General features: G+C 37.0%; 1 protein-coding gene across 5 annotated transcripts in view; it reads left to right on the top strand.

The window, feature by feature from the left end:
* DENND6A (DENN domain containing 6A) overlaps positions 1-23,560 on the top strand; it is an 89,016-nt gene extending 65,456 nt beyond the window's left edge. For all 5 annotated transcript variants that reach the window (XM_055344203.1, XM_055344207.1, XM_055344206.1 and 2 more), the window contains 13 exons: positions 205-267; positions 1,003-1,058; positions 8,694-8,816; positions 9,839-9,934; positions 12,313-12,407; positions 16,522-16,587; positions 16,694-16,758; positions 17,324-17,413; positions 19,040-19,093; positions 19,195-19,304; positions 19,503-19,605; positions 20,761-20,835; positions 21,301-23,560. In XM_055344203.1, coding sequence (XP_055200178.1) covers positions 205-267; positions 1,003-1,058; positions 8,694-8,816; positions 9,839-9,934; positions 12,313-12,407; positions 16,522-16,587; positions 16,694-16,758; positions 17,324-17,413; positions 19,040-19,093; positions 19,195-19,304; positions 19,503-19,605; positions 20,761-20,835; positions 21,301-21,432 — 1,128 coding nt within the window. In that variant the 3' untranslated portion in view covers positions 21,433-23,560. The remainder of the gene's footprint in view (positions 1-204; positions 268-1,002; positions 1,059-8,693; positions 8,817-9,838; positions 9,935-12,312; positions 12,408-16,521; positions 16,588-16,693; positions 16,759-17,323; positions 17,414-19,039; positions 19,094-19,194; positions 19,305-19,502; positions 19,606-20,760; positions 20,836-21,300) is intronic.
* The last annotated feature ends 2,496 nt before the right edge of the window (positions 23,561-26,056 follow it).

Genomic DNA, 26,056 nt, shown 5'->3' on the forward strand with positions numbered 1-26,056 from the left:
CTGCTGTGACTAAAGATAAATAGGACTGTAGTTTTTAAGTCTGTTATAAATACTTTGTTTTTATGGCTTTTTAGGCATTGCTGAGTGTACTTTTTTAGTGGTTAAGAGAGTTTATGATCCCTCATTGTAATGGGACTCACAAATTATATAAAGGACATTCTTCTCTTTTATATCCAAAGTTAATTTCTTCTCTTTCTCTTTAAGGTACGGATTCCCACATGTCATGACAAGCCTGGGACAACTCAAATAGCGCAGTTAACTCAGCAGGTAGTGTGGTACTGTAGCAGAGTAATCTAGCATATATAGTCTCCTTAACCGAATTCTTAAACTAGCAAATGCAGAGTTTCTTGAGTTTATGATATATTTCTGAATATTACTGAAATACTCCATTAAATAATTTTGTAATGAATTGATAATAAACTTTCTAATGTTTCTCAGATTGTTTTTCTTGTTATCTGGTAGATACTAGAGAACTCAGAATATATACTGTTACAGTGCGGTCTAGGGGAAAATACAAAAAACCTCTTAGAAGACTAGTCAACAGACTTGTTTGTAGGAAACTCAAAGGATTCTGTAGTTATGATTGTCTTTCATTTCCCCCAAAGCTACATCTGTTCATGGGTGGGGTTGAAGTTTTTATTTGAAATGTTTCAGCTGGTGTATTAGCACTCCCATTGTTTGAAGCAAATTAAAATGGAAAACAGTGGGAAAACTAATTTTGCCTGTTATATGTATCAACTAGTGTTACGATAGTATTTCATGCAGTTGTGAATTAATCTGACATCTGATTATTGGATTAGTACTTTATCCAAGGAATCTTTCATCTTTGATCTTCTGTGTCAGGGAAGATTGCTAAGACCCCTTCTCTTTGTAGCTGTTCCTGGAGGAAGGGAATCTTAAAAGATAGGGCAACATGGCTTATTGATCACAAGATAGATATTTTCAAAATCAATTACTGTCAATTTTAGTGACATCTTTTGTACTCTTTCTTTTTTATCTCAGGCAGACACACATATATCTGTTATTTTACCTACTGTTCATGAGGTGGATCTTTTCAGGTAAATTTTTTTAACTCCCTTTTCTCTTTTACTTTGTGATATTGTTTGAATTTCTTTAGAAAATGAATGTTTTCTTACATATGGAAAAAAATGGAAGGAAGATAGGTAAAAAAACAAAACACTGGAAGAAAATACTCGTTATATTTCACATATTATAAATCAGTGGTTCATCCCTGGCTGTATATTATGAGCTTTGATAGGGAAATCTGGATATAGATTGGGTATTACATGGTAGAAACAAATTATTTTTTGTTTGGTTTGGTGTGAGAATGGTATTGTAATGATGAAAGAAAATGGACTTACTTTTTAGAGATGCATTTTTAAGTATTTTGAGATGAAATGTCATGCAGTTTGTATTTTATTTTAAAATACTTCGATGAGAAGTGCCTTGCTAGCTCAGTCAGTAGAACCTGAGACTCTAAAAATACTTCAGTAAGAAAAAAAACTAATAAAGTAAAAATGGTAAAATATTGTTAACTCTAGACATATAAATGAGGGTTCTTACACTACTGTCTTTATTTTTCTGTACGTTTGAAACTTTCCATGATGCAAAATTAAAAAAAGGGAAAGAGAATCTAACACTTAGAAAAGGAAAAAGTACTGGTGCCTGTGCTTTGCCCAGACCAGCTGAAGAGAAATCTTTGATGCTCAAGTTCCAGCTCCTAGGCGGTTCTGATGTGTACTCTAGCTTGAGAAACCATTGCTGTTGCTGAGCAGTTCTTAAATAGTAATACATGTAATTGAGAGTCATGTAAAAGATTTAGAATGGGTTCTCGGGTTTGGTTTTTTTGTGTGTATAGACTTTTGTGGATGTGTGACCTTTAAACTGCATGGAATACTGCTTCAGAGAGTGGTTAGTTTTATATGCTTGATTGGTTTTATACACTTCGCCCTAGCACAGCTCAGTAATCCCACTTCTAGGAATTTACTACAATAAATATGAAAGCACATATCCACACAAAGACCTGTATGCAAATATTTATAGTAGCTCTATTGATACCAGCCTAAAACTGGAAACAATGCAAATGTCCATAACTTGGTAAATGGATAAACAGATTGTGATTATGCATGTGTGTGGAATACTACTTAGCAATTTAAAAAAAAGAGTGCACCTTGATACAGTCTGCAGTGTAGGGGACTCTCAGAAGCATCATGCTTACTGAGAGGAGCCAGATATTAAAGAGCTACTTACTGAATGATTCCATTTACATGATATTCTAGGAAAGGGAAAGGGATCAAATCAGTGGTTGCCTAGGAGTGGGGGAGGGAAATCAACTACAAAGGGGACAAGGGAAGCTTTGGAGTGATGGAAGTGTTCTATATCTTTATTAAATGTGAATTTTACTGTATGTAAATTATAAATCTTATTTTAAAAATTTGGTTTTCTTTTAAAAATTAAATATTAAGAAAAGAATAAAAAAATAAAAATTAAAAATTAAATATTGTAACATTCTTAGAATGAAAAGGGGGAGTGTCCCCCAAATAAAGGAATAATTATCACAGGAAAAATATACTAAGAAGGATGCATACTATTTTACTTTTTTTTTCTTTTTTACTATTTTACTTTTTTAAAAAAGATTTTATTTATTTGAGAGAGAGAGAGAGAGAGAGAGAGAGAAAGCATGAGCTGGGGGAGGGGCAGAGGGAGAAGCATACTCCTTGCTGAGCAGGGAGCCAGATGTGGGGCTCTATCCAAAGGCAAATGCTTAACAGACTGAGCCACCCAGGTGCCCCCCCCTCCTTGTTTTAGAGAGAGAGAGAGAGCACCTGCACACAAGCATGTGGGAGGGGGCAAAGGGAGAGGAAGAAAGAATCCTAAGCAAGCTTCATGCATGTCACAGAGCCCCACGTGGGGCTCAGTCTCATGACCCTGAGATCATGACCTTAGCTGAAACCAAGAGTCAGTCCCTTTAACTATCTGAGCTATTCAGGCATCCCTACCATTTATACTTTTGATACTTAGGAATAAATTAAAGAATTGGCATAAGTTAACAAAGTTTGGTTACTAGACATGTTTTCTTTTGAACTGCTGGGTGCAAATCTAAATGCTTTTCAGTTTATTATCAGTTGTCTTTGCTTTTCTGGTAATTAATTATTCCTACCACTGACACTTTTTATTAGCATGTATCTTTTCTTCTGATTATGAATGACATGTTCTTGTTTTTAAAGTAGGACAAGTGAAGGGCACCTGGATGGCTCAGTCGGGCAAGCCTCCTGCTCAGGTCATGATCTCAAGGTTGTGAGATGGAGCCAGATATCTGGCTCCATGCTCAGTAAGGAGTCTGCTTGAGATTCTCTTTCTCTCTTCTGCCCCTCCCCCTACTCTAGGTAGGACACACTCTCTCTCGCTCTCTTAAATAAATAAAATCTCAAAAAAAGTTGAGTGAGTTTGTTGTTTTTCATTCTTGTTGCTCAGAAGGTGAGAAAACTAGAAGTCAAACATGATAGGCTTACATAGAGATAGTGCTGTGCTGAGCATTTAATATGTGACACTCAGATGTGTCCTTCATTCAGGACAACAGTCTTTGTTTTGTATTTAGAGAACTTACATTGTATGTTTATTCATGTGAATAAGTGTTTATCACTTATATTGAAGGTGATATTTTTATACCAAGAGTAATAAGCTTGAGAGCAAAGGACTGAGACCTGGAAAGATGTTTGAAGCTGAGTGGCAGAAATGCAGTTGAATGTAGGGATCTATCTCCTTTGTGCTGGGTCAAGTCTTGTTAATGCAGCCATCAAAATTGGGAAATTAACATTGATAAATTAATACCATTAATTCAGATGTCACCAGTTGTCACAACACTATCTAGTTCAGAATTATCTATTGTACTTACTTGTCATGCCTCTGCAGTTTCTCTCTCTTTCATTCTGGAATAGATCCTCAATCTTTCTTTCATACACTTGAGCATCTTGTGTATTACAGGACAATTATTTTACAGGAAATCCCTCAATTTAGATTTGTTTGTGATTTACTCAAATTAGATTCAAGCTCTGTGTCTTTGGCAAGGAGATAACTTGCTTCATTACTGATGATGTTTACTTTGTGATATTCTCCAAGCTTCTTAATTGATAAACTATTTGTTTTCCTTCTTGTGATTATTTTGTATAGGGCACTTTGAAACTGTGTTATCTGTGGGTAACTGTGTTACCCTTATACTTGAGGCTTAAAAGAACAAATATTACTTAATATAGCTTCTGAGGGTTAGGAATCTGGGGACAGCTTCACTAGATGGTTCTAGCTCTAGATCTCTTATATAGTTGCAGTCAAGATATCAGCCAGGATTTTAGTCAGTTGGACAAGTGGGGCATGAGGGTCTTGGCTGGAGGATCTATTTCCCTTAAAGGCTTACTTACTTGGCTTCTGGCTGGAGGTCACAGTTCCTTGTGGCTGCTAGCAGGAGGCCTCATTTCTAGCCATGTGGACCTGGCCATAGGGCAGCTTGAATGTTCTCACAGTATTCAGAATGCTCTGAGACCAGGCTAAAGCCAATATGTCTTTTATGACCCAACCTTCAAAGTTGTGTACGGTCTTCATTCAGTTCATTACAGGTAAGCCATTAATTAAGCCCACAGCTAAGAAAGGGAGAATTAGGCTCCATGTTTTAAAGGAGGTGTCAAAGAATTTTTAGAAATATTTTAAAACATCATACTGTGTATATCCATATGGACTGTTGGTTTCCTGGTTTTTCAATAGGTTATTAAAGTCCATTATTCTCATTTGATGTTTCAGTTGTCCTCAACTTGGCTAGTGAGACCTGTCTCACTTCAAATGGCCTCTTTTTTTTTTTTAATTCTTGTCATTCTTTAAATACTTCCTTGCTTTCTAGTGTAAGATGTTCCAAGCTTATGTGTTCTTTTTTAATTAAAAAAATTGACATATAATTCACAGACCATAATATTCACTCTCAAAAATATAGAGTTCAGTGGTTTTTACTATATTCCCAAAGTTGTGCATCACTACTATCTAGTTCTAGAACATTTGATCACTTCAAAAAGTAACCCTGTTCCTAGTGGCAATTATTTCCCATTTCTTCTTTCCCCCCAGCCCCTGGAAATCACTAATCTACTTTTGATTTCTATAGATTTGCCTATTCTGGCCAAACCATATAAATAGAATAATAAAATCTGTGACTTTTTGCATCTTTCTTTTACTTAGCATATCATTTTTGTGGTTTATCCATGCAGTAGCAATGAATTGTTTGTTCATTTTATGATGTTCCATTGTGTGGATATACCATATTTTGTTTATTCATTAATTCACTAAAGGACATTCAGATGGTTTTTACTTTTTAGCAATTATATGTAATGCTACTATGAACATTCGTGTATAAGCCTTTGTATGGACATGTGTTTTCAGTCCTTTTGGGTTCCAAGATTATCTTTTTTTTTTTTTTTTTTTTTAAGATTTTATTTATTTATTCATAGAGACAGAGAGAGAGAGGCAGAGACACAGGCAGAGGGAGAAGCAGGCATCATACAGCGAGCCTGATGTGGGACTCGATCCAGGGTCCCCAGGATCACGCCCCGGGCTGCAGGCGGCGCTAAACCGCTGCGCCACCAGGGCTGCCCGGTTCCAAGATTATCTTGTATTTTTTTCCTCCCCAGCTCTGGATTCAGCCATTTCTCTACTTTTTTTTTTTTTTTTTTTTTTTTAAGTGAAGAATAGGATTCAGAAGTCAAGATCTGGGTACTAGTTATACTCATTGCTATTGGAATATCACTGATTTTAGGCCCTCCCAGTGGACAGAGCTAGGGGATATATATTATATATATAGGGGATATATATATATTTGTAAAGGGGTGCATATATACATGCTGATATATAATATATATACATTTTTGCATATATATAAAAGATTTTGCATATTTTGCATATATATATATATATAAGATTTTATTTATTCAGGAGAGACACAGTGAGAGAGAGAGAGAGAGGCAGAGACACAGGCAGAGGGAGAAGCAGGCTCCACGCAGGAAGCCTGATGTGGGACTCGATCCCGGGACTCCAAGGATCACACCCTGGGCCAAAGGCAGGCGCCAAACCGCTGAGCCACCCAAGGATCACCTATATTTATTTTTATATCTATCTATATTGAAAACCATAAAGTCACACCACTACCCCCAATTCCAATCCTACAAGACAGGATTCATTCTAGTTTTCTCCCTTTCTGTATTTGTATTTCTTTTCCCTTTCTGAGGAACTACCTCTTATTATCCTTAATTTATTTATTTGATTGGTCCTTGTTAGTAACCAATCTCTCATCTCTGCTTAAACCCTCTCCTCCGTGCTAATGATTTTCATACCCTTTTTAGGCTCTGACACTCCATACCCAGCTGCCCTTCTTCATGGATTGCCTTCTTTAACCTTCCCAGGCTCTACGCATGCCAGATTGACCCACCCCCATGTGGTTACTCTCCTACCCCATTTAGGCTTCTATGTTGTACATAGGCCCCCTCTTCATATAGATGCCATCCTCACCTTTCTTGTGCTCTGGCTCCCCAATAGGAATGCCTTTCTTGTGCTAGGCTAACCCCAATAGGAATGCCCTCCCTATCTTACTGTGCTTCTACACCTCTTTCCAGGCCTCTCCATGTGAACACCCTATTTCCCCTGCTCTTATGTCCCACCATGGGCAACATCAGGACACTTCTAATACTCTATACCAGTATGCTCCTCCAGGCCTCTCACACTTCTTGGTCTCTGTCACCCCAAATCAGATTACCTCCACACATGTACACCTTCTTCACCACATTTGGGTTCCAAAAGCCCCACAGGAAGCCACCTCCTCCATGTGAATATCTCCCTCATCTCACACAGGCCCTCTCACCCTCCTCTGAACCAGCATGTCTTCCTTTCCTTCCTGGCAGAGATGCCTACCATGCACATGTTCTGCTTTAGGATCAAATTGTTTAGGAAAGAAAGAGGAAGAAGACCTCCCTTGCTTTATCCTTGAACTGTTTATTATTTTGTTTTTGTTCTTTTCTTTTTTTCCTACTTCCTTCACATTTTTTCTTTGCCTTTGAATAGTTAAAATTAACTTTCCCTAATTTCCATTTCACAAATATGTTTTATATTTTTGCACTTAAGCATCCTTCCTTCTCTTTGTGTATGTGTTTTCAACTAGGTAGATTGGTTATGATTTTTATAAGTAGATATTTTCTAATCTACTAGGAAACATCATTACCCTAATAGGAGGAAATTACTAATTAAGTATGTTACCAAATGTCTGAGGCTAAGTAGTGTACCAGAGTTGTGTCCTGATAGGCTTCCATCTAATTCCAGGGCTCCTATAAAAATAAGGAACATTTTTGTAAAGGAAGGATATGCCCAGGAAATCATTCTGTTGTTTAGTGTTAGAACTTCCCCTTGTGATTTGTTTTCATAATTTTTTTTAAATTTTTATTTATTTATGATAGTCACAGAGAGAGAGAGAGAGAGAGAGGGACAGAGACATAGGCAGAGGGAGAAGCAGGCTCCATGCACCGGGAGCCCGATGTGGGATTCGATCCCGGGTCTCCAGGATCGCGCCCCGGGCCAAAGGCAGGCGCCAAACCGCTGCGCCACCCAGGGATCCCTGTTTTCATCATTTTTTAATATGAAACTAGTAGCTTTTATTTTTAAAAATTTTAAAAGATTTTTATTTATTTATTTAAAAAAGAGGGGGGTGGAAAGCACAAGCATGGGAAGGAGCAGAGGGAAAAGGACAAGCAGACTCCCCGCTGAGCTGAGAGCCCAATGTGGGACTAGATCCCAGGACCTGGAGATCATGACCTGAGCCTAAGTCAGATGCTTAACCCATTGAGCCACCCAGGTGCCCTGAAAACATTAGCTTTTTTTTTTTTTTTTAAGATTTTATTTATTTATTCATGAGACACACAGAGAGGCAGAGATGCAGACAGGCAGAGGGAGAAGCAGGCTCCATACCTGGAGCCCGACGCGGGACTCAGTCCCGGGTCTCCAAGATCACACCCTGGGCCGAAGGTAGCACCAAACTGCTGAGCCACCCAGGCTGCCCAGCATTAGCTTTTATTTATTTATTTTTATTTTTTAAAGATTTTATTTATCCATTCATTCATGAAAGACAGAGAGAGAGAAGCAGAGACACAGGCAGAGAGAGAAGCAGGCCCCATGCTGGGAGCCTGATGTGGGACTCGATCCTGGGTCTCCAGGATCATGCCCTGGGCCAAAAGCAGGGACCAAACCACTGAGCACCCAGGGATCTCCAGCATTAGCTTTTAAAATAAGTACATTCTGTGAACATCCTTTGGAAAATTAATTTTTCTTGTTTTCTTCAAAATATTCAGAATAGAAATGCAAATGAAAGAAAGCAATATTATGAAATAGGTCTACATATGGTACAATTTAATTATTTTGTATGCTTTTATTATTAGCCATTTGTGTGTTAGTATATTGCATTTAATTTTCTAAAAATTGGAATGAGTCAAATTGGTATGTTTTTATGTGGATAAAAGGGACTTATGCATTACTGTATTCTAAATGAATTTGTATATCACAACAAGGTATAAATAGCTGGAAGAATTTATATCAATATGAAATTTTTAGAACTATTACCTAAGAATTAAAAGAAAAAACAATTGGATAAATAACACTTCTGTATAAATATCTTTCAGATGTTTCTGCCCAGTTTTCCTTCATAGTCAGATGCTTTGGGAGCTGGTTCTGTTGGGGGAGCCCCTTGTGGTCATGGCACCATCACCATCAGAGTCATCAGAGACTGTATTGGCACTTGTTAAGTGAGTATATTTGGTTCTTTTTTTTTTTTATATAAATTAATTTTTATTGGTGTTCAATTTACCAACATACAGAATAACACCCAGTGCTCATCCCGTCAAGTGTCCCCCTCAGTGCCCGTCACCCATTCACCCCCACCCCCCACCCTCCTCCCCCTCCACCACCCCTAGTTCATTTCCCAGAGTTAGAAGTCTTTATGTTTTGTCTCCCTTTCTGATATTTCTCACACATTTCTTCTCCCTTCCCTTATATTCCCTTTCACTATTATTCATATTCCCCAAATGAATGAGAACATACACTGTTTGTCCTTCTCCGGTTACTGTGGCCAAGTTCAAAAAGGGTGTTGCCTGAGTTCTCCTCTGGGATTTGATGGAATCCTGTCTCACATTTAGATCTTTCATCTATTTTGAGTTTATCTTTGTGTATGGTGCAAGAGAGTGGTCCAGTTTCATTCTTCTGCATGTGGATGTCCAATTTTCCCCAGCACCATTTATTGAAGAGAGTGTGCAAACATATCACAGGTGGGAAAATTGGCACAGCAGCATTTTCCCACCTGTGATATGTTTGCACACTGATTGCATTGATCCACACAACCGCCTGCCTTGTTAGAAGGCTATGCTCATGATTGTACTGTCTCATGGATGAGAAAATTAATTCAGGCTCCATGAGGGCTGGAACCAGGTTTTTGTTTTCCAAGCAGTAAACATTCATTCACTTAGACAAAGCTGGCACCTGACAAATATTAGTTGCGTGAATAGTCAGTGTCTAGTAAAAGATGTATTAACTGGGGAATGAGAATGCCAGAGTTTTACCCCATCTTCAGCCCCAAGTCTAGTGTTTTTTCAACACACTATTCCACATTATTACACATTTCCACTGTCTTTCTGGTTTTCTAAAATGAATTTGCTGTTTACTGAAATAAATTATTTCATTGTTAAGTATACTGAGTGTATTGATGTTTTATAGTTATTGAGTAGGGCCTTTAATTTTTGTGTCCTTTGTTTTAAATATTCTTGCTCCACAGCTGTATTTCTCCATTAAAGTACTTCAGTGACTTCCGACCTTATTTCACTATTCATGACAGTGAATTCAAAGAATATACTACTCGTACTCAAGCCCCGTGAGTAAACAAAATAACTTTTATTGACCAAGTATTACCTGTATAACCAAATTATGTTAAAATTAAATCTTGAGCTTATTGGCACCTTGATTTTATAAAGGAAGGTTTTAGGAGCTGCTTATAATACTTCTATATTTCAGCTGTCAATCTTATTTCTTTGAATAGTTTTATTAGTGGAAGCTGTATTATCATTAATAGCCATCTGACTATACTTTGAGTTCTGTTTTCTTGACTTACTTCAGGGCCTCTTACAGCATCAGTTATCTCTTCTTGCTCTATAACTTCCCTTTCCTTCTTCCTCTTCTTCCTCTTCATTGAATTAGCATGGAAACATGAAAATTCTTCCCAGTATGTCAAAGGGGAAAAAATTATCTTACCATTTCTCTCTTAGCTTCTGCTCTATTGCTCACCTTTTTTTCATAACTAAATTTCTAGAATAACAACAAAAAAATCTCCATTTACTGTCTCTACCTCTTGGTTTTCTGGTTGCTTCTCAGTGTGCTACAGGTTGATTTCTCTACTTCTAGTTAAGTCATTCTTGCATAGTCATCAAGACCCTCTTCCTGCCCAACCCCATGAGCACATTCTGCCCTATTTTTCTTGCCTTCCCTTTCTTACGGCATTTAAGCTGTTGAGCTTGAAAGCATTTTAATCCTTGACACCACTCTCACCTGGCTCTCTGGTGAAGCATCTCAGTCTCCTGTGCAGATCTCTCTGTCTCTGCCAGCACCTTAAATGTTGGTGTTCTCAGTGCTGTGTTCTGGGATCTGATTTCAGACTGATAATTCTTTCTGAGGAATCTTATCTATATCCACTGCCTCTGTTAACACCCATATACTGATGACTGAAATTTATCTGCCTAGCCCACATCTTTGCAAGGTGCAGACCTATGTCCAGGGCTTTGTTGTTGTTTTTTACCACTTTACCACCTGGACATCTTAATGGCACTTGAAACTAAATGTATAAAACTGAATTCCTTCTGTCTCCTTGTTTTCTTCCCTAAACCCATGCTGCTTTTCATGAATGGTACTACTTTTCACTTAGTTATCAAAAACTTTAAGTTTTCATAAATTTCTCCTTCTTAATATGCCCCACATCAAGTTTTACCAATTCCATCAATTCAACACCATTAAATCTCTCTCATAGTAATATTTGTTATCTGCTTCCCAAAAGTCTCTTCCTGCTCTTTGCTTCTATCTCCAGTCTTTGTCATATCTGCTGTTGCATTCTCCCAAACCCCTTCTCCTCTTTGTAGAGCATCTTCCAGATTTCCCCTAGAGTGATCTTCCTACATTTCATTCATGTGGCATCCTTCCATTTGATTCTCTAGTACCTTCCATTTGCCTATTTTTATTTTATTTTATTTTTTTAAAGATTTTATTTATTTATTCATGAGAGACACAGAGAGAAAGAGAGAGGCAGAGACACAGGCAGAGGGAGAAGTAGGCTCCATGCAGGGAACCTGACGTGGGACTCCATCCTGGGTCTCCAGGGTCACACCCTGGGCTGAAGGTGGTGCTAAACCGCTAAGCCACCGGGCTGCCCATGCCTATAAGATTTTTAAACTTCTTAGCGTATTAACTTGGTACTTAATAATCTGGCCAGCATCTGCCCATCTACTTTCATTTCTGACTGTTTATCATTCTCGGTTTATGCTGTAGGAATGCTGAGCTATTTGTAGTTCTTCAAGCACACCATGATCTCGCTTCATTGATTTGCTCATACTATTTGTTCTCCTGCATCACCTTTAACTCTCATACCCACTTGGAAAGAACTTCTATTCATCTTTCATATCTTTGCACAAATGTCCTCTCTTTGGTGAAGCTGTCTTTGTTTTTCGATTTTTTTATGTTAGGGAGAGAACATGTGCACACATGGTGGGGGCAGGTGGCGGGAGGGACAGAGGGAGAGGGAGAGTGAATCTTCAAGCAGACTCTACTGAGTGTGGAACCCTATGTGGGGCTCAGTCTTAGGACCCCAAGATCATGACCCTGAGATCATGACCTGAGCTGAAATGAAGAGTTGGATGCTTAACAGACTGAGCGACCCTGGCATCCCTGGTAAAGCTGTCTTTGAATACCCTGATAGACATCGTTTCTCCTTTGTAATTATCGTATGTTTTATACCACCTTCTCTATTTTCTGCTTTGTGGCATTGTAATCAGGTATGTATGCTTTTCATTCTGTATGCTTGTAGAAAGACCATGTCTTTTCATCTTCACTTGCCTGGTCCTAAACCTGATGCCTGGCAGACAGTTGATACGTAATGCGTTGAGTGAGGGAAGAAATGATCTATTTTTCAGTCTAAAGAAATTATAAACTATTCTTCACTGGAACATATGTCTTCTTCTCACTTTGTTTCTGTTTTGTTTTATGCAGGCCTTCAGTCATATTAGGAGTAACCAACCCTTTTTTTGCAAAAACACTCCAGCACTGGCCACACATTATTCGAATAGGAGACCTTAAACCTGCAGGTAACATATAAACTCAGTGTTCTGTTTTTAGTGTGTGAATTGGCTGAGCAGATTTATTTCTTCCCCTTTGTTTTCATCTCTTAATTACTTTTTAATTATGTTAATGGAAAGCTTTTTTGGAGGCGATCTGAATAAGGGCCTTTGGAGAAGAGCATAACTTCCCACTAAAATATACAGATTCTTTTATGTGTAACCCATCATGTCCTCCTAGTAAAAAATGTACGTCTAATATTCTAGTGTTATAAACATGAAATGAATTACAACAACGAAGCCTCAAAATTTGACCGACTTTTAGTATATGTATAAGCCCAATTAAATGGGAATTTCCAACATTGCTTGAATAAAACCTTGTAGAAGCTTGAATTATTCACCTTGGCACAAAATTCTCTGCTAGGTCTCAAATAAGTATTATACATTTCTCTGGCAATTGTATTAAGGAATGGTCAAAGGTTGTGCTTTCCTTGAAGAAGAGATAAATAGTATTTGGCCTGTCGTAACTGTTGTATTATGACTGTATGTATGTATGAATGTATTTAAATGAGTAAAATAATTCAGAGATTAGAAGCTTTGTTAACTTAGATGATAATTTAATGGTCTCTCTGACATTCCTCACTGGACAGTCATGGGTTGTTTACTGAAATAGTGAGACTTGAGATATTGAAAATACTTTTAAATAACTTTATGGTATGTTACTTTTAAAGACTTTTTTGGGGGGACGCCTTGGTGGCTCAGCAGTTAGGCATCTGCCTTTGGCCCAAGGCATGATCCTGGTCCCACGATTGAATCCTGCATCGGGCTCCCCATTGGGAGCTTGCTTCTCCCTCTGTGTCTCTGCTTCTCTCTGTGTGTCTCTCAGGAATAAATAAATAAATAAAATCTTAAAAAAAAATAGTTCTTTTGGGGCACCTGAGTGGCTCAGTTGGTTAATTGCCTGCCTTCAGCTCAGGTCATGATCCCAGGCTCCTGGGATCAAGCCCCACATCAGGCTCTGTGCTCAGCAGGGAGCCTACTTCTCCCTCTCCTTCTTCCCTTCCTGCTGGCTTGTGTATGCTCTTTCTCTCTAAATAAATAAAATCTTAAAAAAAAAAAGACTTCTTTTGGTGTACATAGATATATTTAAAGTATTATTTAATATTTATGAGATATTCTTTCCAGTATATACATAAATCTACATAGATATGTTAGACTGAAGCAATAACTGTTTAAATTCTATTATTTACAAACACTAGACTCAATCTTATACTGAAATCCTTAAAAGTCTTAAAAAATAGAGGAAGGAGCAGATAACTTCACTTTGGCTGTCAGATCTGCGTGTTCTTAGAACAGCCTCTTTAGCCTCAAATTCTCTGCTAGATGAGTTCCTGACTCGTGGCATTCTGTAAATGTCATAGTCACCTGCCATTTCACTGGTATCCTCTCTCTATGATTTAGTGATAATTTAGAATACAGCAGTCACCAGAGTCTTAGCTATAAGAAGATATCGAACATTTTTTAGAATCTTAATTTAATATTGACATTTATTTTCATGGTTTTGTCCTCTTAATCTAGACTAAAAGCATCTGAGTCGGATCCAGGCTCAGTGAGGAGTCTGAGATTCTCTCACTCCCTTTGTCCTTCCCCCTGCTCACATATACATACTTTTTCTTTCCTCTCTGAAATAGATAAATAATCTAAAAAAAAAAATTCTAGAAACTTGGGTATTTCTGGACTTTGCTCTTCTCTCAGTCTGTCCCCAAAGCTTCATGGCTTTCTGTCCTCCACAGAGTTCCAGGGGCTCCCTGTCTTCCCTGTTCGTTCCTTGCCGCACACATCTTGCTTCATTCAGGTTCTGTATCTACCCAGGAGCAGTACTCCACAATGCTTCTATTTTATCCTCTGGGCTTTTCTCTTTCACTTCAAGCTCCTTTGTGCAACACAGCAGACCTGCTCATGAGTCCTGTCTATCTGTAGTTCAGGCCTGTAGCTGTGGCTTACGTTATCACCACCTCGTGTCAGAGAATGTGTTAAATGCAGATTTGATCCTGTCAGCTCAGTCTCCCCATCCACTGCCCGCCATGCTCATGCTTCTGATCTCTCAGTCACCTTGGATGTTAGACATCTTTATAGTTCCTCTTGATTTGACCTTTGAGTACTTCTGTAGCTTTATCTCTTGCCTGTCTTAACATACTCTTCATTCCTACCTCTATAGTATAGTGGATAAGAGTGATGGCTCAGGAGTTAGACTGCCTCATTCCATATCGTGGTTCAACCATGTTATCTGCGTGTCCTTGGACAAGTTTTTCCTCTAGAGCCAACAACCTATCTGAATGGGATATTGGCCAGTCAGAGTGGATGATGATGCAGGAAAGAGCCAGTGCTGGTGCATACCAGGTCAGTTTTATCCATGCCTTAGTTTCTTCATCTGTGAGATGGACTTGATAAAACCTGCTTCTTAGAGAAGATTAAATGCAATCATTCATGCAGTAGTCTTAGACCAGGACTGGCACAAATAAGGATGGAGTATGTGGTGGCTAGTACTATCCTTACCATTATGTATAACTCTTTAGGCAACATGCTGTTAATGCTTCTGGACTCAGCTCTACCTCAAACATCTTTTTCCCCCTGGATAACTTTTTATTTCTCTTATAAGACTGCTTACATATCACTTCCTTTAGGAAACCCCAATAATTTTTTCACTCCTCTTTGGCTAAGACACTCTTTTGTGTTTCTATAGGATCTTGTTTATCCCAGCAGGTATCCTTCCAAATTGTCATATATCTCAATTTGTCTTACTTTGCCTTTAGATTGTGAGCTATTTGATACCAGGAACTAGTTTTTATCTCCAGTATCTTGTATTTATTAACATTTACTGAATCAATGGGAAAAAATCAGTCTATTTGTACCTGATATCGACTTATTTCATAGTGTCTGTTTAAAGTTATTATTGAGATGATTAATAAAATTAGGATATCATTTTTATTATTCTGCAGCTTTTCTATAAGATTGAAAGTACTTCAAAGTAGAGAGTTTACAGAAATCTCTGTTTTACCATAGTACATACTTCTAAAATTTTTTAACAAGATTACAAGTGAAAATTCTGTGTTCCTGCAGAACCACCCCCAGAGAAAACTGTAGTTAGCATTTAGATTTAAACAAAAATATGTTGTCAATTTAGAGCCTTAAATTAGATAAGCTCTAGATTGTTTTTCACTTCTTAGGTCCACTTTGTCCTACCTCTTCCTGCCTAAGAGTAAGGAAAAAAAGTAGTGTGTTAATGATCCTTTTAAGTGCTTGTCTTGGGGCATTTTTCTCCTAATTAGAGAGTTGTTTAGATTGTAGCTTCTCTTGACCCGAAGACCAGAACACAGCATATGCTGCTTGGGAGGCCTATCCCTTTATGGCTCAGGTCTGTGGTTGTGACATACACTGTCACCACCTGGTGGCAGTGTAAGTTTCTACAATGCAGGAACAGACAGGGAGGTATCAGAAAACTTTTGAATACTATAGGAGTTGCTTGCAATTCCATTTACTCTTCAAGGGTATTTTATTAATATTTGGCACATAGATTTTTCAATTTCATGTATTTGGCACAAATATTTTAAACTATAAATTGAATGACAAAAGGAAAAATTTTAAGTAATGGATATTAATGAAAGATCAAATACCCATTTTATATAATTTATATACATTTTTTCTGTAATGCTATAATAATCCAGCATTCCCTTTATCCAGTTTTAAAGTATCAGGAATAAACTCTTGAATATTATTTGATATTAAGAAGAATACTTTAGGGGCACCTGGGTGGCTTAGTCAGTTAAGCATTTGACTCTTAATTTCAGCTAAGGTCGTGATCTCAGGGTCGTGAGATCGAGCCCTGCAATTGGGCTCTGGCGCTAAGTGTGAAGCCTGCTTGAGATTCTCTCTCTCCCCTTCTGCACCTTCCCCTGCTTTCACTTGCTTTCTCTCTCTCTCTGTCTCTCTCTCTAGTAAATAAATAAAATTAACAAAAAAGAATACTTTAGTTACAAGATCCCTGACTAATAAACAGTCAGTGGATTATTAATCTTGCAAAATTCCAGTTTTGTAATATATAAAACTTGAATAATTATAAGAATCTTTATGATATTTCCTTCAGGTGAAATTCCTAAGCAGGTTAAAGTAAAAAAATTGAAGAACCTAAAGACACTGGATTCTAAACCTGGTATTGACTTTTTATTATTATATTTTATTATTTTTATCAATTCTTAAATATATACTTATGTGGGTACTTGGGTCTTACTATTTACCTTATTTTCTATTCTTTTTAGGAGTTTATACTTCTTATAAGCCATATCTAAACAGAGATGAAGAGATCATAAAACAATTACAGAAGGTAATTACTTGCTTATATTATTAATTTAAATTTCCTTGTGCAGGTATGCAATATCTAGGCAGTATGTGCATTATGTGTGATATGTAAAATGAGGTCTTTCTTTTGAACCAAAACTTCATAAAAATCAGGAGATTAAAGCAGCAATGATTATGGGCTTGAAATGTGGAGCTGCTGCTACCAACTAGTACTGGTCTTTCTAGAAACTTAGGAGTTACAGTGAAAAAGTTACAGACTCTTGCATGAAGTAGTTTAGCATCTAACAGAGGAGAGTTAGCATTTTTTGGAAAATGTAAATAATACTCATACAGCAAGTATGAAATAAAAACACTTCATTGTAAACTGATACTTTTAAGTGTGAGATGAACAGTGATGTTTTGCTCTAAGGGTTTTTCCACAAGATATTGCACAGTGAACTTCAAGTTAAATTACTTCAAGATGAGGTTCTAGGGTTCTTTTTAAATCAAGTAAAAATATGTATTTACATATCAGTTGAATTACTATAATTATGCATTGTTTTATTTTCTCTTACACTAGAATGTAGGTTCTCATTGCTTTTTCTTTCAAGGGTGTACAACAGAAGCGTCCTTCAGAGGCTCAAAGCGTTATTCTCCGACGCTATTTTTTGGAACTGACGCAAAGCTTCATCATTCCATTAGTAAGTTAACACACATATTTGCTTAATTTAGTGACTAGTTGAGGGATATGTGAATGCTTTCCCCATCCACAAAACCTTCAGTTGTGTGCTTTGCCTGCTCATGTGTTTGATGATTAAAAATAGAGCCCTTTGCAAGAGACCTGGACTCTCTTCTAATATTAACTATGTAAGTTTGGCAAGTCACTTCCTTCCTCTGCCCTCATTTCTTTATCTGTAAAATATGGCTAATTCCACTTTTCCTAATTATCTTACAGGGTTGCTGTGAATCTTAAATGAAATAATTATGAAATACTACATAATTATTGCACTTTATACCTTAAAAGAAGGTTAACCTGGAGCCTCTTTCTCTGATATTATTTTTTTTTTCAAAGCCACTTTAAGATTTTATTTAGAGAGAGAGAGAAAGCTCATGAGCAGGAGGAGGGGCAGAGAATCTCAAGCAGACTCTGTGCTGAGTGAGGAGCCCAGTGTGGGACCTGATCTCATGACCCTGAGGTCACAAATGTGGGCCAAAACCAAGAGTTGGACACTTAACCCAACTGAGCCACCCAGGCACCCCTCTGATACTATTTTCTTGAGCATGATTTGATATGATATCCACGAGACTGCTAACTCCATAATGATAGGGACCTTATCTGTCTTGTTCATTATCTTTTCCTCAGTTTGGTATCTGATAGCACTCAATACTTATGGAATAAATAACTACATGATATGGTTCCTTCTATAAAACTCTGTAGAATAGTATATTAAAATACTAAAACTTGCCTCACAGTATCAGACAGTACCATAATGTGGTCTTAGTATGGAGACTGAATTGGAGAGAGATGCCAGGTTGTTATTAATGTAATCCGTCTAGGAATATCATATGGGAGCAACCTGGAGATCTTCACTATTACATATTGAAGCAAAATATTCTTTCTTGGTCTGTAGATGTTAATTAATTTTGTTCCATTTAAATCTGTTTGATTTGAAATGAACTTTACTGTAGTGCTTAAGGCATGGGCTGAATTCAGGTTCAGGCTGCATGACCTGGGCAGCTTACTTAGCTTTTCAAAGTCTCTTTCCCAGTAAGAATTGCCACATGGGATGGTTGCAAGGATTAAAAGAGATCATGCATGTAAAATATTGAGTACATTTTCTGGTACATACCCAATAAGGTTAATGATTTTCATTAAAAATATGCAGTCCCTTGGATTACGTAAGATTTAGTTAAATTCTTATTGAAAGTCTGACTTCTCAATTCAGTCTAAATTTTCCTATGTCTGTTATGGGGAGTGACGTATTGCTGCTGTCTATTAAAAGAGCATATGATGAAAAACTTGTAAACCTATTTTTTTTAAGCCCATCTGTTTAAATGTTTTTGAAAAGTCTGTAGGTAAGAATGCCTAACTTTGGGGCATATCATTGGCTCAGTTGAGCATCCGACTCTTGGTTTCTGCTCAGGTCCTGGTCTCAGGGTCATGGCATTGAGCCCCACATGAGGCTCTGTGCTCAGTACAGAGTGTGCTTGGGATTCTTTCTCTGCCCTTGCCTACACTTGCTCGCACTGTCTCTTTCAAGTAAATAAATAAAATCTTAAAAAAAAAAAAGAATGCCTAATGTAGGTTAATTTTTTCTTGGTTTTAGGAAAGATACGTGGCAAGCTTGATGCCTTTGCAGAAAAGTATCTCTCCATGGAAGGTATAACTATATTCAATTAAATTCTTATTTGAATTCTTTGTCATTAACTTCTGGGAGTATATCCATTTCTAATTTTTAAATCAGTATGTCATAATTTCTAGAGTCCACCCCAATTAAGACAGTTCCTTCCAGAAGAATTTATGAAAACACTTGAGAAAACAGGACCTCAGCTGACCTCTAGAATAAAAGGCGATTGGATTGGACTTTACCGGTTGGTCTTTTTTTCCCCTTTTTTCACCCATCTGTAGAACTTTGTTTAAAAACAAAACAAAAAACTGGACTTAAACTTATATAAAAAAAAAAAAATTTCATAGTTTCACATGGTTCTCCAAGCTATAGGTAGGAAAGGTATCGAGGAGAGGAAGTAAGTCATAATCAAACTTTGCTTTTTTAAAATTTATTTTTATAGGCACTTTCTAAAATCTCCAAATTTTGATGGTTGGTTCAAGACCCGACGGAAGGAAATGACCCAGAAATTGGAGGCACTCCATTTAGAAGCTCTTTGTGAAGAGGTTAGAAAACTGTGTTTATGTGATGATTAACAACTATTGAAAATAAAGATAAGATTATCCTTAGAGGCTGGGAGATTATATCCATATCCACTACTTTGTAAATAGTAATACCTAACTTTTCTAGATCATGCGCTGTGTGCCAGGGGCTATGTAGGTGTTTAATATGGACAATGTCTTTTAATCCTCACAATGATGCATTGAAGTAGGTGTGTTATAATTTGCATTATGAAACCCTCAAGGATTATAAATTAAGTGACTTGCTTCAGATTGTATCATTGCTAAGTAATGGAGCCAGCAGTGAGCTAGAGCCCTACTTCTACTGATCCACAGCAACTAACTGTGTACATCTCTTCCCAACTCTGTGTTCAGTGATCTCAGGTTGGTAGCTTGAAATTGGTTACAGTTGGTGTATTATACCACATTCGCAAATGCTACATACAAACCAGAGACTTTTCCTGGAGAATTGGTGGTTACATATTTATTAGCATAGCACTGGCTAGAATCAAGATTCAAATCTGAACACCTTTTTCAGTAACTATTCCCAATTTTTTAATGTATTTTGACTGTTTATAATCTATAATTTGTCACCAGACTATGTTAAATTGAGCTACTTGTGAAAATATAAAGGATAGTCTCATTTTTATTTAACTTGAGGTGCGCTAGCCTTGAAGTGAACTTTCTGATCATAAACTCCCAGTGACTGTGATTTTAAGAGAATGAATATAATGAAGGCAACTACAAATAAGCCAAGAAGAGCTTGTTTGTAGATGTGAAAGTTTACATTCAGTAATATATTCATGTTCAGTTATCTGAATTTGTTAGTGTTCCTTATAAATTACTTACTACTTAATAGGGATGGGGGTTAGTGTTATACTCTGAGTTGCAGTTTTTTCATTGATATAAAAGGGCTACCTCAGAAAGGAGTTTCTTACATTTTATTTACAACTGTTAGTTCTGATGTCAAAAATTATCTCATTAATATTGTTAAAATATCATATGGAGAATTATTCTTGTGTTTTAATGCTATATCTGAGTTACATCTTTATTCTCCTTTTCCTTCCTATCCTTCCTGCTCAGTAGCCTCACCTGTTAAAATAGAGCAGTTTGAAAAGTATTTTGAGTATTAACTGATCGGGGTTTTGTTTATTCTTCTAGGACTTACTTCTCTGGACCCAGAAACACACAGAAGTAGAAACAGTAGACCTTGTATTGAAGCTAAAAAATAAGCTGGTATGTAGCCAAAACAGCAAAGATCCATAAAGATATTTTCCTCACAGTTGAGGTGACAATTCATGATGTGAAACAGAAGTAGCTTTTTTAAACAAGAGTGCTTAAGATTGGCCAATTGATGGTAAATCTGAAAATACTGGGTCACTCAAGCAGATCAGAGTGATGCCATATTATTTGAAAAGTATTTACAGGGAGTCTAATGAGCTTTACAAAAAAAAATTGTCACATATCTAATACCACCTAGTACCTATAGATATTATCTATTAATTTATATAGAAGTCTTTTATTGATCTCAACAATATATTGTTTACATGACATGTTCTTGCTTTTTTACAATTTCTGTAAATGCTGGTATAAGTTTGAATTTTCCAAATCATCAGACCACTAAACTTGTTCATTTAGAGAATATAATATATTAATACAGACTGAGGATAATTTAAATGCTTCCAAATGTTCCTTATGTAGTTGCAGGCTGATCGAGAGCGCTTGCCTGTGAAACCTGACACCATGGAAAAGTTACGGACACACATAGATGCAATTATCTTAGCATTACCAGAGGACCTACAAGGCATACTGCTCAAAACAGGCATGACATGACACTTGCCAGGATTTTCCAGCCGAAAAAGATTGTGCACCATGAAGCATACTGACATTTCAACCCAACGCACAAGGGAGATGTCTCAGTGTGGAAAATAGCCGTGAATGCTAGCTACAGGGTGGAAAGACTATACTGACTAAACAGACCTTTTTAGTGCATTATTTTTAAAAATGGATATCTGTGGTGGTTCCACTTTAATACTGAAATACCGAAAGGCATTTCTATATTTTTAATCATGTTCAAAGTGCTCTTATGAGAGACCTGTGGGGCCATCAGTTTAAGTGATTCCAAACTGCAGTGCTGGCATTGCAGATATTTTTTTAAATTGGTGCTGTTTTGCCCAATCATGTTAAAACTCAGGGGGATATAAAAATAACATTCACACTGGCTATCTTCTTAAGAAGAAGGAAAAGACTGATCTGTCCGACTGTAGTTAAAAGTAATTAATGCTTTTGTAGTGCCTTCTGTTGTCCTACATGTTTCACAAAGGCCAGCTGCTAGTCTTGAAGCTTTTTCTTAACTTGATTATGATATGTAATTTTATAAGGCATTCTTCTGAGTAATCACTGCTTAAAGACGTTTCTTGCCTCCCATCATCATGTGTATTAGTAGTGCCCTGATGTGATCTTTTTTTGTCATGTAGGTTTCATTTCATTAAATTCTATTATCATTTCAAGTTTAGTCTTACCAGTTTCTCCAAAGGCAAGAACGCATCTAGTATTAATTATGGAAGAGTTTAATCTCTTCTTAACCGTTTACTAGTTGAACCTGTTTAGGTTAATTAGCTTGGATGTTTTCCAGAGACATTCTAATTGTAAACCTCATAATCAGCTATTTTTAACTGAATTCTCATGTCAAAGGCATTCATAAACCTTTTGTGTTATAGGCATGTGAGTGATTGATTATAAGATTAGTTTTCAGCATTATTTGTTTGGTAGGGGTCCCCCCCCCATTATATTTCTCAGAATACTGTCCCTACTGTTGTTGGACATGGGGACTTTGCCTAAATCACTGTTAAGCAAGCTAGTTTTTTTATTGCACCACTAGGCTTATTTTGTTTCAGTTTTGTTTTGTTTATACTACCTTGCCAAAAATAGAAGATTGTGATTTGGTAAAGTTAGGTTGTTTGGTTTGTGTTTGAGTAGGAGTGTCCTCCAGAAGCCACTATTTAAAATAGCCACACATGACATAGCACATATGTAAATAGCTGTGTCTTGAATTACCCTCTCAGTAACCACATTTAGTTGTATGTGTTTGTAAAAGAAATGGCTTCAGAAGCTGTCTCTTGTTTTCTGTTAATGTAACTCTTAAGGGCACTCCTGACCCAGAAAGCCTCTTTGTGTTTGTAACTGTGGTCTTATACCTAAATGTGCCCTTTTCTCCTGGATACAGTCTCTTGAAGCATACCTCAAAGTCATAGAGAGAATATGGCATTTGAAAGAAATCATTTGCCTTGGATCATATGAGTTATTTTGTGAAACAACATTGTCCTTATGGAAAGGGGCAACTACTTTTATATGCTAAAGTATTTCATATCTTTCTGGGAAACCTTATTTAGGTATAAATGGTCATCTTATTATTTTTCAAAAAGGAGTATTTTAATAATCTTACAATTTATATGCAGTTTGTGACCAGAATTTGAAAGTTGTTAGTGTCATATCAAGGATCTTTTAAATTATGCCACTACAGGATGTATCATTTCAAGTTTATTTTGCACAGCTAAAGAGTAGCAAAGGATGCCAAGTAGCAGAATAACAGTAGCTTCATATTTACTGTATTTAACTAAAACCTAACACATGTTGAAATCCATACCATACTTACCTGGTTTATCTATTAATTTCAAATTATGTACTTGTAAAAGTAACTGAAAATTGCATTGGGAATCTGAGAAAGACTGGTAATTTTTTGTGTGATTTTCAGTGTTGTCTTCTTTTTTTTTTTTTAAGGAGATATTGTTAAGATCTAAAACCTGTCATTTAATGTTATCTCCACCAGCATCAGAGGGAATCACTGTTTTCAGGGTGTTATGTAATGCCTAGTGCCTTCCGTTTTCGTGAAAAAGAGGTTTTGTGAAGGCATTTACGGTCATTACTGAAAAATGAATTAAAGGCCTTGGATTTTAAAGCACTTGGATGTCTTGTGTTATTTCTGAGTAAGGTTGGAATGCTTGAAAAATTGCATAATAAATAAAACTTGTACATTATAAGTTTCTTACTTCCCAACTTATTTTTATGTTTTAATAAAATTTTACTTTATCTTTTACTTCCCAACTTATTTTTAAAAATTCAAATGAGAGGGATACGTGGGTGCTCAGTGGTTGAGCATCTACCTTTGGCTCGGGACATGATCCCAGGGTCCTGGGATTGAGTCCTGCATTAGGCTCCCCTTCAGGGAGCCTGCTTCTCCCTCTGCCTATGTCTCTGCCTCTCGCCCTGTGTCTGTCATGAATAAATAAATAAAATCTTTAAAAAAAAATTCAAATGAAAACTTCTGCTTGCTATGAACAAGTGGACAGCAGTCCAGTATAACAACAGATCAATGACGTGATTTCAAATCCTTGTTGGCAGTGTATTGACTTTATCAATGACTTTATGAACTGATCTGATGAAAAATTTTTCGCTTAATAAAGTAAGTAGCTATTATTGGATTCTACCTTACTACTATTTTTTTTACCTTTTTTAAAATCTCAAATTACCTTTATTTCTTCATCTCCCTTTTTTAAAGTATATGATACTACCCCTTGGATTTTAATTATTTGTTAGTAATAAAATATATTGGATGTTACTCCTTTTTGAAGTTACTAGATGATACCCTTGAAAGTGTACTATAAAATATTTCAGTACATTTAAAAGAGATTTTATTAAAATCTGTCCTTTTGTTTTCATTTGCTTATAACTTAATTCATTTGTTTTTATACACTTGCACTGACTTCCTTCTTTCAGCATAACTTGGGGAAAAATTTAATTACTAACTTCCTAATATTAGTCCTCTAAAAACATAGTTGAAGAAGACAAAAACTTCTCTAATTATGGATAAATATTTAAATAACAAAATATATTAACTCATATTAATGACTAAATTATCATTAAACTTTCATATCCTTCCATATATTCAAGATATATTATTTAGATGCCATCTGCAATTTGGTTGAATTGTATTTGTAATTAGACCAATAGAAATTAGCACTTGTTAATAAAATAGAACTCCTAGAGTTTTTTTTCCAATTACACTTCCCAGTTTGAAATAGCATGGCAAGAGAATTCTGCTATATCCTATTCTCTGGGGTTACTTCTGCACTTTTGAATACCAGCCTTTCTCTGTTACCCACTACTTGAATGCTGTGCTGTGCATTTCTTCAAATTAAGATTCTTGGGATCCCTGGGTGGCGCAGTGGTTTGGTGCCTGCCTTTGGCCCACGGCGTGATCCTGGAGACCCGGGATCGAATCCCATGTCGGACTCCCAGTGCATGGAGCCTGCTTCTCCCTCTGCCTATGTCTCTGCCTCTCTCTGTGTGTGTGTGTGTGACTATCATAAATAAATAAAAATTTAAAAAAAATTCTTTAAAAAAAAAAAAGATTCTTATTGTCAGGAGTACCTGGGTGGCTCAGTCAGCTAGGTGTCCAACTCTTGATTTCAGCACAGGCTGAATTTTTGCTTCTGTGTTGGGTATATGTAGGTATTGGTTCGTGGTTTCTTTGTAATGTCTTTGGTTGAGGTATCAGGCCTCAGAGTGAGTTTGAATAGTGTCATATTACATATTTCTTAAATGTTTGGTAATAGTCACCAGTGAAGCCATTAAGGCCTGGAATTTCCTTTGTGGAAAGGTATTTACGCTCAATTAAAAAAAAAGACACAAGGCCATTAAGTTTATCTGTTGCTTCTTTTTTTTTTAAAGATTTTATTTATTTATCCATGAGAGATACAGAGACAGAGGCAGAGGGAGAAGCAGGCTCCATGCAGGGAGCCTGATGTGGGACTTGATCCTGGGACTACAGGATCATGCCCTGGGCCAAAGGCAGGCGCCAAACCACTGCACCACTCAGGGATCCCCGTATTTTTGTATTCTTTGGGTAAATCCCTAGTAGTGCAATTGTTGGATCATAGGGTAGTTCTATTTTTAACTTTTTTTTAAAAGATTTTATTTATTCGAGTCGAGAGAGAGAGAGAGAGAGAGAGAGGCAGAGACACAGGCAGAGGGAGAAGCAGGCTCCATGCAGGGAGCCTGACGTGGGACTCAATCCCTGGTCTCCAGGATCGTGCCCTGGGCCAAAGGCAGGCGCTAAACAGCTGTGCCACCCAGGGATCCCTATTTTTAACTTTTTGAGGAACCTCCATACTGTTTTCCGGAGTGGCTGCATCATTTTGCATTCCCACCAACCAATGCTCAGTTTATTTATTTTTTTAATTTTATTTTTATTTATTTATGATAGAGAGAGAGAGAGAGAGGCAGAGACACAGGCAGAGGGAGAAGCAGGCTCCATGCACCAGAAGCCCGACGTGGGATTCAATCCAGGGTCTCCAGGATCGCGCCCTGGGCCAAAGGCAGGCGCCAAACCGCTGCGCCACCCAGTTTAGAAGTAATTATTCTTCACTACTGCGACAAGACCTTCTTGAATACTCTA

This window comes from Nyctereutes procyonoides, unplaced genomic scaffold, assembly GCF_905146905.1.
Source record: "Nyctereutes procyonoides isolate TBG_1078 unplaced genomic scaffold, NYPRO_anot_genome, whole genome shotgun sequence".
Taxonomy (NCBI): Eukaryota; Metazoa; Chordata; class Mammalia; order Carnivora; family Canidae; genus Nyctereutes; species Nyctereutes procyonoides.